Genomic DNA, 12,741 nt, shown 5'->3' on the forward strand with positions numbered 1-12,741 from the left:
CATTTCCTTTTAGTTTACGGCCATGTGATAATACACCGAAATGATATTTGATAAAGCACTGATGGGATGGGGTGAATGGGACTGGATTACTTAAGATAAATAACCACACATATAACCTCACAATGCAAGTTGACTAAAACTTTATTTGTGTAAAATAAAAAATCCAAAAGATCATGATAATAAATAAAACAGGTATAAAAACATACTGAGAACTGCATTGGTTTACACATTGTGGCAGTGCAGTTCCAGGAATATCTGTCAGAACAGTGATGAGGTTCATACTGTTGAGTACAGAGACTGACTACAGTGATTTTAGAGACCAGACCGTCTCAAGGGAGTTTGAAATGAAAAAAAAAAGACAGACAATCATTACAGAAGGGATGGAAAAAACACCTCTGGGCGCTAAACGACTTAGTCACCGGTAGTTTTCTTTGTTCATCCCAACAAAATCTTCCATGGATGCCTACAGAGAGTGATTCAGAAAAAGAGTCTTTTACAAAAATGAAAGTACCAATATCATGAATTGTTTATAAGGCAGCAAATGACAAAATACCAAAAAAGAAAACCACAGTTTTCAATGCTTAACTGCAGGATTCTGCTGCCAAATTGAATCTATATATAAAGCATGCATTAGCGTAGTCTTCCAACAAGAGGAATTGATATGCAATGGGACAGTAAAGAACAATTCATGCATTTGAGGTGAAATGTTAATACTATAGTGTGCCGACCCCCCCAAAAAAAATACTGTTCATTACAACTGCCGTTTTTCAAACAAAATTTAACATCACTGCAACTTGTTGTAAATATCATAGACGCTTAAGTTAAATTGGTGAGCAATTGAACATGCCGTAAGTCAGTGGATATTAAGCTGGCATAACCAAAAGGCACAAAACAAGGAGGTTCAGGTTTTATTGAGTGTGTCTAAAGATGTACATTCACCTGCATGAGCAGCCGCTCCTTCCTGAGTTTCTTGTAGAAAAGGAGAACGTCTGGATTTGCCCGGACCACGCCTGGATCAAAGTCCATGACCCTCAGGCCCTCCAGACTCCTGGCCCGAGACAAAGCCACGTATGCCTGGCCACACTCAAACACACGGGCCAGAGAGATCTCCACACAGTCCAGAGTCATTCCCTTTACAAAGAGACATTAGTTACAGGATATGACGACAACTCAGGAGCACATCAATTAATTCCAACAAGTGCTGCCATCTTCTTGAGATGACATGCTTTTTTTATATATAGCTTGATGTAGAATATTTATATTCGTTACAATACATCTACCATACCGGAAAACTTGATGCATCTTACAGCACTGGTGTGATAATGTATTGAGAATTTGTTTGTTTTTACGCTGCCTGTGTGGTCTATGAACTGTTCTGATAGAGAAAAATACTGCACACTCAACATAGCACCATTTAAAATATTTTAATTACCAATGTTTTGACAGGCTGTCTCCACATCAAGTTCTTCTAATTTAATAATTGTTACTTGCAGTACCAGTGAATGGCCATAAGATGGCAAGATTGTACAAGAGGGGTTTGGCCAGTTAAAAGTACACATTTCCCTGTTCATCTGCTTAGTGTTTGCCAGTTACAAACAGCACAACTGTTTAAAATCATGAGTAATTTTTTGACTGTACATTTCTACCAAAGCATTTGGTAAAAATGTACTGTTCCATTGACCCAAAGAAACTAGTTCACTAGCTTGGCTACATCAGATTTAACACACTAAAGTCAATGGGTGAGTGGTATTGTTGGCCAAACCATTACAGGAACAGTAAATCAAGATTAGTATCCACCATCACCTTAGATAAAATTCATTCAAAAGACACATTTTTAAATGATGCAAATAGATGTCTGTTGTCTGCCTCTTCCTTTGTTCCTGTGCTGCAGATTAAACCAGAGTGACATTTTAGTCTTGACCAATAAACTCAATTACCCAGAAGGCCCACTTTCTCAGTCTAAACCAATCTGGGAACCAATTCTAATAAGACCGACCGCAGATTTGCAGGTTGCTGGTGTGACAGCAGAGCAAGGGCACGGCATGGGTCAGGCTCTGCTGATTTAGAACTACCAGAGCCTTCATTTATCAAACTGCTCATGTAGGACTGCTGATCTGAGGTCATCGACCACTTTCCCCTTAGCCGCCTCCATTACCGTTTGAAGACAGTGATCCTGCATCAGTATTCCACAGGGCTTGATGAATATCAGCAAAGAGTAATTAGTGTTTGATGTGAACCCAAGTTCAAATCTCTTATATTAATTTACACAGTGGGGTGGGAATTTCTAATGATCATCCATCATGGTCAACCTTGACTAATAAAAATAGCCCACGTCCTTTAAAAAAAAAAAAAGTAAAGAAAGGGGGGTTAAGACATACCAGGCTAGTTGAGACATGCCTCATCTTTCAAATAACACATCTGCTAATGTCCCAGTCAATAGCACATCACTGCCATATTGGTACGGGAAATGTGCCACAACTCCACTGACCACTGCAAGAAATATTCCTGAGTCGTTTGAATTGTTTCTGTTTTAAAACTATTACTATGTACATAAGATAATGTGTTATTGTGTCGATATGAAAACCCAAATTTCTTGCATTGCGTCGCTCCAACGAACAGCAGCAATCAATGTGCCATCCAAGTTTCTAAATGTATTATACCTATGACGGAGACCACCTCCAACCACTGCAGATGAGATAGTTATATTATTGTATTAACATACAATCAACATTTTATTCATTCAAGTTAAGCTCCGGATTGCAGCTTTAAAGAAACCTTTGCCACCTCCATCCCATTTTATTGTTCTCTTCCGTTCCCTTGTTGATTCTAAGCTTTCATAAATTTATGATGTGCATCTGTAGCCTACAGTGACGGAGTTAAAAGGTAGCAAGCAGTTTTATAGCTTTATAGGGATAAATCACCATGAGGTACAGCCAGCGTGTGTGTGTAGTTGTGTGTGTGTGATTTTATACGTTGAAATATCTTAATGCATTGGAATCCCTGAAATAGAAAACCTAAGAGGATAAAACAGGTTCACCCCATGTTTAACATACCCAATAACCCAACATGTACCTCAAAAGTACTATGCACTTACATCCATAATGTTCCTTTAAATTAGGATAAGTTTCAGGTATTTCTCAGACTATTAGGTACAGTGATGCATGGGCATAGAGAAAGTAGATTAGATGCGTTAGCTGGATTCAAACCCATGATCTGTCAATAATTCTAATGGGTGATACAACATCTGGGCTCACCTGGCTCTTGTGAATGGATATGGCCCAGGCCAGTTTGAGTGGCAGCTGATGGCGGCTCAAATAGAGCCCACCCCCGGCCTTAAACATCCAGCGCTCTTGCTTCAACACCTCAGTGACACCGCACACAAATCGGACCCGCGGGAGACCTGGGTGAGGACAAAGGAGAATGTGTTGTCATGTACAAAATACAATTACAGTGGCTCAGGAGGTAGAGCGGCCGACACAACACAGCATCTAGTGTCCTAAGAGGTTGATTAGCTTGCTAGAATGATTATAAAAAAGGCAGTACTCTGGGAGAGTCTGGGTTCCCAGGACCTTGGTCTTGAAAACCACTTGTTTGCATTACCATCACATTACAGCCCATCATATTTTATGTATGAAAGTGTAAGTAAATATTGACCTTTACTGCCAGGCTCAAAGTCCACCACCACTCCCCGTGCTCCATTGACCAGACCTCTTTGGACATCCAGGTTCTTGGTAAGCATGACCTTGTGAGAACAAGAACAACTGAATTTATTCACCCTCATGTCTCTACACACTTAACCTCAAATCCAAGGCTTGCTTTGTGGATAAGTGGATAGAAGGGGGCAGGGCCACTGACAGTATGGGCAGGAGCTTGCCCAGGTGTGCACATCAATAATGTCCACATTAAACTACCACTCAGTGAAAGAAACATTGGTAACTGCAACAAGTAATGTTACGCCAACAAAAGCTGTTGATACGTTTAAAATGTTTCTATATTTTGTGCAGTGCCCATACCTGACAGATAATAATTGTTAGATCTAATTTTGATTTGCACCCCGGTCAGAAAGACAGAGACGGACTCTGGTCCTGTCACCACTCAATCACAGTTTAGCCACGCACCAGCAAGTGACCGGCTCGCTCATTCTATCCACCTTTTCAATTAGTTTCTCCAGACCTCCATTTGGATTGGAGTGTGATTGTAGGGCTGGCCACATCAAACTACTACTACACACTAGACCAGTTGTTTTCAAACTTTTTGTACCCAAGGCACACAAAAGGGCAAGTCAAAATATCAAGGCACACAACCAATATTCAATTTCACATCTGTGCAAAATAGCCTCTATACAGCATGCGTTATCACTCTGTAAACAGTTTTATTTACTAATGCCAAATAAAAAGTGTAACGACTTACGCCCCATTTCATACTTGAACAAATTTCCCAAAAATGGCTAAGACCTGGCATTCCTATTTTGGGTATGTCTACTCTAGAGGCTCAGGAGGTAAAGCGGTCGCTTGGGGAAACGGAAGTTTACCGGTTTGATGCCCGGCTCCCCCTGAGTAAGTGTCGAAGTCTCCTTGAGCAAGACACTGACTGAACCCCTAACTGCTCCTGATGTGCAGGTTGGTGCCTTGCATGGTTTGTGAATGTGTGCATGATGGCTGAAAGTAATGCACACAGTAAAACGCTTTAGATAAAAGGTGCTATATATAAATGCAGCATTTAGCATGAATAAGATAGCCGATCTACAAGCTCATAACGCATTGCAAGCTTGTAGATCTGCCATTTTTGAAAATTACATTTAAAATAATGACATGTCCAAAATAGCAACGCAAGATTTAAAGTGGTCAAATGTATTTCTTAGGATACTGAATTTGCCTCTTTATGGGAAATGAGTGTGCACAAAGTACTGATTAAGTAAATCCCAAGGCACACCTGGACTTGTCTCACAGTACACCGGTTGGGAACCACTGCACTACACTACTAGAATATTCTTTTGACACACAGTACTTAATTGTCACATCAACCTATATAATGCATTGGCAGTGGTGTTACTTTCCACTGTAACCAAAATAGCTAATTTCCACAGACACACACACACACCTGAGCTCCCACTTTGAGTTGCAGCAGTCTGCTGACAGGACTCTGAGCATCAATAGTCTTCACCAAGGCTGGGTCGCTGTCAGCTGCCTCAAACACACGCACCGAACCTGAAGGACAGGAAATAGACAGCGGTAGCGTGATATAGTGTCTACAAAACCTTCAACGGAAGCCACATCTTGCTGGGCATTCTCTAGTCATAATCTATGAAAAAGAAGCATAACAATGAGGATAGTTGTGACTGTGGAGAAGCAGCTATATTTAGAGGCATCTGTAAAGAGGAATCACCATTACATATATGCGTGAACAGAGTGTAGGGCTACACAGCAACTTTTGAGGAAAGCTTTCTTCGCCGCACAACAGTGTTGCACGACGAAAACGTGTCGCATCTGCGGTGCGTTGTGAGCTTGTAGGTCTGCCATTTTCGGCGCATTTCGGCCCCTTTTCAGTTGAAAATGCATCATTTTTGTTGAGTGAAAGGGTCATGTGATGAAGTACAAGTACTGTATGAGTAGAAGAAGTACAAGTACTGTGGTTTTGTAAACTGTCTTGACACAATCTCAGCTGCACAAACGTTCCTACTGGATTTGAGTCCCTGCCCTTCTTCCATATCACATACAATGTGTCCTTGAACTTGCCCATAGGTTTTGCTGTAAAAAAAAACCTTCACTGTCATATTGACATAACACAGGTTACTGTGTGCCTCACAAAATAATCTTGTGTGCCCTTTGAAAATGAGAATATGTCCCCTCATAATGTTTGTGTGGTCTAACTCATAGGTCAAGAGCCTAAACCCAGGCTAATAGAGATAGCTCAGCAGGAAAAAGTCACTTGTGAGTCACAAGAAAAATGTATTTGAGCATGCAGCGAAGATTAAAAAACGTAATGTCACGGTGAGTAACACACCGCTCAGATGATCAGCTGATGACGCTGTTGTGAGCCTGGGTGAGAAGAAATAACTCCATGCCAGGATGTAGCCGTAGTCTGCAGAAATCTGCAGTATAACTGGAAGGCTGCCAGTCAGAGGCATTGAGCAAAGGTCTGTCTACTGTTAGACGGGCTACGCTGAATGTACTTTAGAGGCAGGTGAACGACCCACACAGACGCCTCACTACCACCGACGGTCATGTACACACCGAACATACTACAACCGATTTTCGGCCAAAGGAACTTAAGAGCAGCACAATGTTGGCTTGGTGTAGAGACTGAACAAAAGGAAAGACAAGGGACATAATGCCAACAGTTCCAGGTGGGCACGGTGAGCACTTCCAAAAACAAACACCACCTTCTCTATTGACTATATTCACACAGCCTTTTTGCCTCTAATGTCAATCTTGGGGGTGAGAATGATGCCATGTGAATGGTCTATACAGCAAAAGTCTTCTACAAGTGTGTCTAATATGAACACCAGTGTTGAGGATGCTACCACTTCTCCCATCGCCACTTAACTAAATTGCACATTTACACGTTGTCATGGAGCACACTTACACCTGCTGAAAAGGGCTCAGAGGGTGATAACAACAAAAAGGGAAGAATTCAAACCTGATAACTGTTGGAGTTTGTTCTCATTTGTGAGCTCAACGTCATCTTTGTGCGTACACAGCCTGGTTGCTAGGATACCGTCCCTCTCGATCTTATGGTAGGCACTGGCCATTAGCTTGGCAGTAACTTCCTCTGTGACTCTGAATTGGGTCAAATGAGGAAGAATTTTATATTATACATTCCTTTTTATGCTTTAAACAGCTCTGGAGGACAAATAAAAATATGGTTTGTCAAAGTCATGTTATCTAGAGTTTCAATGCATTTTAAAGTGAAGACTGATTTGCCGAGCCCGTAAACAATCTCTGGATAAAAGGTTGATTTAGTATTCATTTAAATTCTGACGTTCATGAATTACATATTAACCGTGCAATGATGTTTTAGCAAACATACTGTATGTCTAAAAATGTTTTTATGTCTAAAAATGTATCCAAATATGTGGCCAAAGCTGTGAATGTGAGGGACAGTAACTACTACTTTTCTCTGTGTGTGTGTGTGTGTGTGTGTGTGTGTGTGTGTGTGTGTGTGTGTGTGTGTGTGTGTGTGTGTGTGTGTGTGTGTGTGTGTGTGTGTGCGTGCACACACACGTGCACTGCTGAAGTGTGTGTGTGTTTCTGCTGAATACCTGCCCACCCTCACTGCCTGCAGGAGGGAGATGAAGGACTGGTCAGTCTGCCGCTTCACTTCCATCAGCTCCATGTTCACCTGGATGACCTTACGCCAGCTCCTGGCCTGCGCGGTTTAGAGACAGAACGATGCCATGGTCTTTTATAATGTGTGATGGATTTGATGTGGGGTAAAATGAGTGTTTGTGACAGAGTCCATCGATTAGTTTCTCTTGTTGATTTGAAGGTGGTAAATCAGAAAGGAGAAAGGGACATTGGCCATTATACTTATGTTTTCCATCTATCACATGATGTACAAGCCGCAAACAACTCTTAGATCCTATTTTTAATATCTGGACTCGTTGCAATACCAACCCTTGACAGCCAGAAAAGTCCTATCTGATTGTATTAAACAATGTTAAACTCACCAACATTGCAGCTGTACGGAAAGCTTGAATTATTCTCTGCAAAGTTTGTTTCATAAACATGTTATGAGCTACTTTCTGACAATAAATTCTGTGTGTTAGAGTTTGGAAGCGCTCATTGGAAATCACTCAACGGTCCTGTACCACCCGTTTCGAAATTGCACATAATGCAGGAGGCAACAGCACGTTGCGTTATTGAAAACGAGCGCTTTCAAACTCCAACACGTCGAAAAATAATCTCTTGCACAGAATTTATTGACAGAAAGTAGCTCATAACATGTCTATGGTGGATTTTTATGAAACAAAAACGTTGCAGATAGAAAGCCGATAATTCAAGCTTTCCGTACAGCTGCAATGTTGGTGAGTTTAACATCGTTTAATACAATCAGATAGGACTTTTCTGTTTGGATGTATGGGCTGTCAAGGGTTGGTATAATTGCAACTCTAGATTTCAGATATTAAAAATAGGATCTAAGAGTTGTTTGCGGCTAATGATGTACCGTATTTTCCGCACTATAAGGCGCACCGTCAGTGCACCGTCAGTGCGCCTTATAATCCGATGCGCCTTATATATGTATCAATATTGGTTCCCTTGGTTTCCGCACTATAAGCCGCACCGTCAGTGCGCCATATATATATATATATATATATGAAAATAATACATTTATTGAAGGTGCGCCTTATACTCAGACGCGCCTTATAGTGCGGAAAATACGGTACATGAGTGTGGAATGCGTGGGGGTTAAAATGGTCATGTGAGTGTGTAAAAGCAAAAATATAAAACAGAGGTATGCTTGTCAGATGTGAATGCCAATTTATGACGTTTAGTGGGGAAAACATGAGACCTATCAAATCATTATGATTCATTGATACTGCCTGTGATACTTAAACTACTGTAAAAACATTGTTACTGCTAGATCCTTCCCAGGATAGGCTGACCTGGAAACAAAAGCTGGCCTTTTCCTTTCCCTTGGAGACGGGAGGTAGCTGAAGAAAGTCCCCACACATTATCAACTGTATACCTCCAAATGGCTCAGTAGATCTCCTCACGGACCTACAGCATGATGGAATGACAAAAAAGAAAATCTCAATATAGTACTAGGTCCAGGTGCAGACAGTAGTAACTTCTTATGCTGGGTCGGTAACCATTTAATTTTTCTTAACTTAATTATTTTAGCTTGTTTGCTATTATAATATATTGTTAGCAGAGACTGCAGAGCATTAGCCTGGTAAACCCCTCCTCCGGAAATCTCATAAGATTTGCGGAAGGGGGGGGGGGGGGGTTTACCAGGCTAGCCGAGCATGTCACACCAACATTTTACTGCACATATTTGTATGAGTGAGTGACAAATGAAACCTCTTTGAATCTTGAAAAGGTGAACTTCAGTATTGTTCATCTTGGTTTCAGTCAAGCGGTTTACAAAAATAAGGTCCAAGGTGTGTCGTGTGTGTGTGTCAGCCATAAATACCAGCTGTTTGAATCATGCACTAGAACACCTGATGAGGATCCCATCTCACCTGGCTACGGACTCCAACTTGTCAAAGAACTGGGCCTCTACCATGGAGACCTCATCAATGATGAGGTGGCGACAGCTGATCCAGTGCTGCCGTACCCCAGGTCTCTGTGCTAGCTCTATACACTGTTCTAGTGGCGCTGACCCTGAGCCCATACCTGGACACACGAGGGAAAGAAGGGCAGGAGGTGGGGATGATGGGAGGGATAAACCATAGTAAACATCACACACACACACACGTGCAGATACATTCACACACAAACACTGTTGTTGCTGCTCTAGAGGCCAACTGATCATTATTCATGCATGTGACTATGATCTATGGGCTGGTTCACTCTACTGCTCCAGAGGTACAGAACACACAACTACAATCAGATGGAAGTATGTCTAAAAGGCAGCACACATCAAGCACCATAGAAGCAATCACTCATGTATTGTAAGGCTTTCGGCAGGACAAAGACTGACCAGCAAAGTTGTGTAATGTTGTTCCACCAATATGACAGGCTGCCACCCCTGTGCTGGCCGTGGCATAGGTGCTCTTCGGAGGCAATGATCCCACAATCCTTTTCAACAGGAATGACTTCCCTGTGCCTAAGCAGAAAACAAACGGTTTAACTTTAGACCTTGTGCTTCTGGTTGATAATTTCAGGGAAATTGGTGAATGTGCATCTATAAATTATTGTTGCTGATTGTATGACTATAAATACACTGTACAAGAAGGGACATGAGCTTTCGTCAATTATTGCAAGTTGACTGTATCATATGCTAGCTAATTGAGTTGCATGTATCTGTAATTACAATAAAGACATTTATTCAATGTTTTTCCTAAGCTTCCTCAATTAGAGACTAAAACAATGTACCATTTATACTTTTGGTAATTAAGACCATTGTCACTCCCTGCCAAGACCACACCACACTTTGCCCATCAGTATAGCTTCCAGTGGTGACAGTTTGGATATACCTGCACTTCCTGTGAAGAAGACATTCTTGCCACTCAGGACAGCACTTAGGACAGCAGCCTGATCTTTGTTCAGCTTACGTGCTGCTGGAAGTGACAGTGTGGGCCTCTTATTTGGATTAGACTTCACCTAAATTAAGGAGATAAAACAGTCAATCATGCACCATATCTGAATTCAAGACTAACAAGAATGTGTCATGTTGTATAAAAATACCATAATAAATGGGAATATTCAGATGCTGTCATGAAGTTAGCCCCATTACGAACCTCTCACTCTGCTATACAGCTCCGAGATGAGGTTCCACTAGGATGTCTACCGGAATCGGTGGAACACTGGCAAAGGGTCCGTGGATTACCTTTTTCGCCACATCGTATCCAAAAACTAATGGTAGTCCCCAAATTCTACAGTTGTTTGAGGATGTTCCGGAACCCTAACTTTTTAGACCGGGGCAAAACAACCGTTTAAATCGCTTATTTAGTCAGCCTGTGGCCATGTTTTCCCATTGTAGCCAAACCGGGAGCAGTACTGGCACCTGACGTAAGGTTGTTTTCCGGTTTTAATGGGAAACTTGACCACAGGCTGAATAAATAAGTGATTTAAACGGTTGTTTCACCCCAGTCTAAAAGGTTAGGGTTCCGGAACATCCTCAAACATCTGTAGAATTTGGGGACTACCATTAGTATTTGGATACGATGTGGCAAAAAAGGTAATCCACAGACCCTTTGCCGGCGTTCCACCGATTCCGGTAGACATCCTTGTGGAACCTCATCTCGGAGCTGTATAGTGGAGTGAGAGGTTCGTAATGGGGCTATCATAAAGTGTGTGTGTGTGTGTGTGTGTGTAACTCACTGGACTAAAATCACAGTCAGCCCTTGACCTTTTAACCTGTTGTCCTGCCCTAGTTGCACCCATCATCTTATTGTTCCTGTCTGCCAAACCTCTGGAAGGCAGAGGAGCGTTGACTTTATTCCTCAGCTCATTGGCTTTTTGAACATCCTTCTGTTGCAAGGGGCTGATCGTCTCAAAGCTACGGGGGAGAGAGGCTTTAAGCTTGTCTCGGTCACTCAGGGGCTTGGCCGTCTGCCAGGCCTGATGTTTGATGGTCAGGGTTTTAAGGAAAACGTTCAGCCGGTCAGGGGGACAGTCCGACACGAGGACCTGGATGTTTTCAGGGAGCAGTTTGATGGTGCATTTCCCGTCTTTGGCGAACTTGGTGAAAAGTTTAAACTCTTTTAGTGCGAGACTTTGTTGCGGTCCTTTCCCATCGTGGATGCGAAGAATCAGCTCCTGGAACTCGTTGCGTCCCAGAAGCACAGAGGCCTTTCTGATGAGCTGCCGTTTGATGGCCTGTCCAGAGGCGTTCAGGCGCTCCACCGCTACACAGCACTGCAGGCTCGCATCGTCGTCCCCGTGCAACATTGCAATCCAGTGTGCTAAACAATACAGTTTGAAATCAAGAGTTAAATACCAGTGGTGTAAAGTAACTAAGTACATGTACTCAAGTACTGTACTTAAATACAATTTTGAGCTATTTTTACTTTACTGGAGTATTTCCAATTTTCAGTACTTTTACTTCTACTCCACTACATCTCAGAGGCAAATATTGTACTTTTACTCCACTACAATTATTTGACAACTTTAATTACTTTGTAGATTTTGATTATTACAGAACATATATTAACCACTTCAGCCCTATATACATTTCAGCCATTTGAAGATCCAACGCATTGTGAGCTTGTAGATCTGCTTTTCTTATATTTAATGATCTGTATTTTTATACATTTATACAATTGAAAACTTGTGAAATGGGACAGTCTGCATAATGAGTACTTTCTACTTTTGGTACATTTTGATACCTATACTTCTGTACTTTTACATAAGTAAATATTTACATTTTCAGACTTTTCCTTGTAACAGTGTTGATACTTTGACTTCATAAGTAAAAAAAAAAAAAAAAAAAAACACCACTGTTATATACAACGATTCAAATCAACTTTGAAATCATTCCGGCACCAATGAACAATGAAAACTAAACTAACAATGGTGGTTGTGTACGAGGAAGAAAACATCCGAACTGAACTCAATGAATATAAGACAAAAGACCTACAACCACCACCTCTAGGACAGCATAAGGTTTTAAATGGACCCTGACTGTTGTATAAAAACTAAAGGTCGGGTAACGTTCGATCCTTACCTTTTGATGCGGCTTTAAAGTTATTTGTTGTCCTGTGCTGTGGCCGAGGATCCTACAGCTGCTGAAAGTGCTGCTGATTTCAAATGGCTGTCTCACAATTCTGACCAATAAGATGCAGGATATTTAATATTATTGGCCAATAAGATAAGAGACTACGCCCACATATCCCAAGTGACCAATCGCTAAGGCCGTGGAGTGTGACGTCACCAAAACACATGGCTTGTAGCGTTGCCATGTTGGCTTATTATAAGCGACTCTGGGCTTCTTTTTCTGTAAAGTTGCTTGTAAAAATTGGTTGTTGCGGGTTGCGTTTTTTTTGGGCTTGTGTACTTGACTTTAAAAAAAAACATTATTATTTAAACCAGGGGTTTTCAAATATTTTCATGAAAATGTTTTGTGCCCAGGGAG

The 12,741-nt window shown here is 41.5% G+C and overlaps 1 protein-coding gene across 1 annotated transcript; it reads right to left on the reverse strand.

The window, feature by feature from the left end:
- Positions 1-195: 195 nt before the first annotated feature.
- pif1 (PIF1 5'-to-3' DNA helicase homolog) lies at positions 196-12,402 on the reverse strand. Its single transcript, XM_084057180.1, has 13 exons — positions 12,334-12,402; positions 10,989-11,572; positions 10,142-10,268; positions 9,646-9,771; positions 9,185-9,338; positions 8,606-8,720; positions 7,262-7,368; positions 6,640-6,779; positions 5,101-5,207; positions 3,655-3,742; positions 3,255-3,400; positions 940-1,131; positions 196-463 (listed from the first exon to the last, which is right to left on the reverse strand). The coding sequence occupies exons 2-13, from the start codon at positions 11,556-11,558 to the stop codon at positions 416-418; spliced, it is 1,920 nt and encodes a 639-aa protein (XP_083913306.1). The 5' UTR covers positions 11,559-11,572; positions 12,334-12,402; the 3' UTR covers positions 196-415.
- Between the last annotated feature and the right edge of the window lie 339 nt (positions 12,403-12,741).

This window comes from Gymnoscopelus microlampas, assembly GCF_963454915.1.
Source record: "Gymnoscopelus microlampas genome assembly, chromosome: 5".
Classification (NCBI taxonomy): domain Eukaryota; kingdom Metazoa; phylum Chordata; class Actinopteri; order Myctophiformes; family Myctophidae; genus Gymnoscopelus; species Gymnoscopelus microlampas.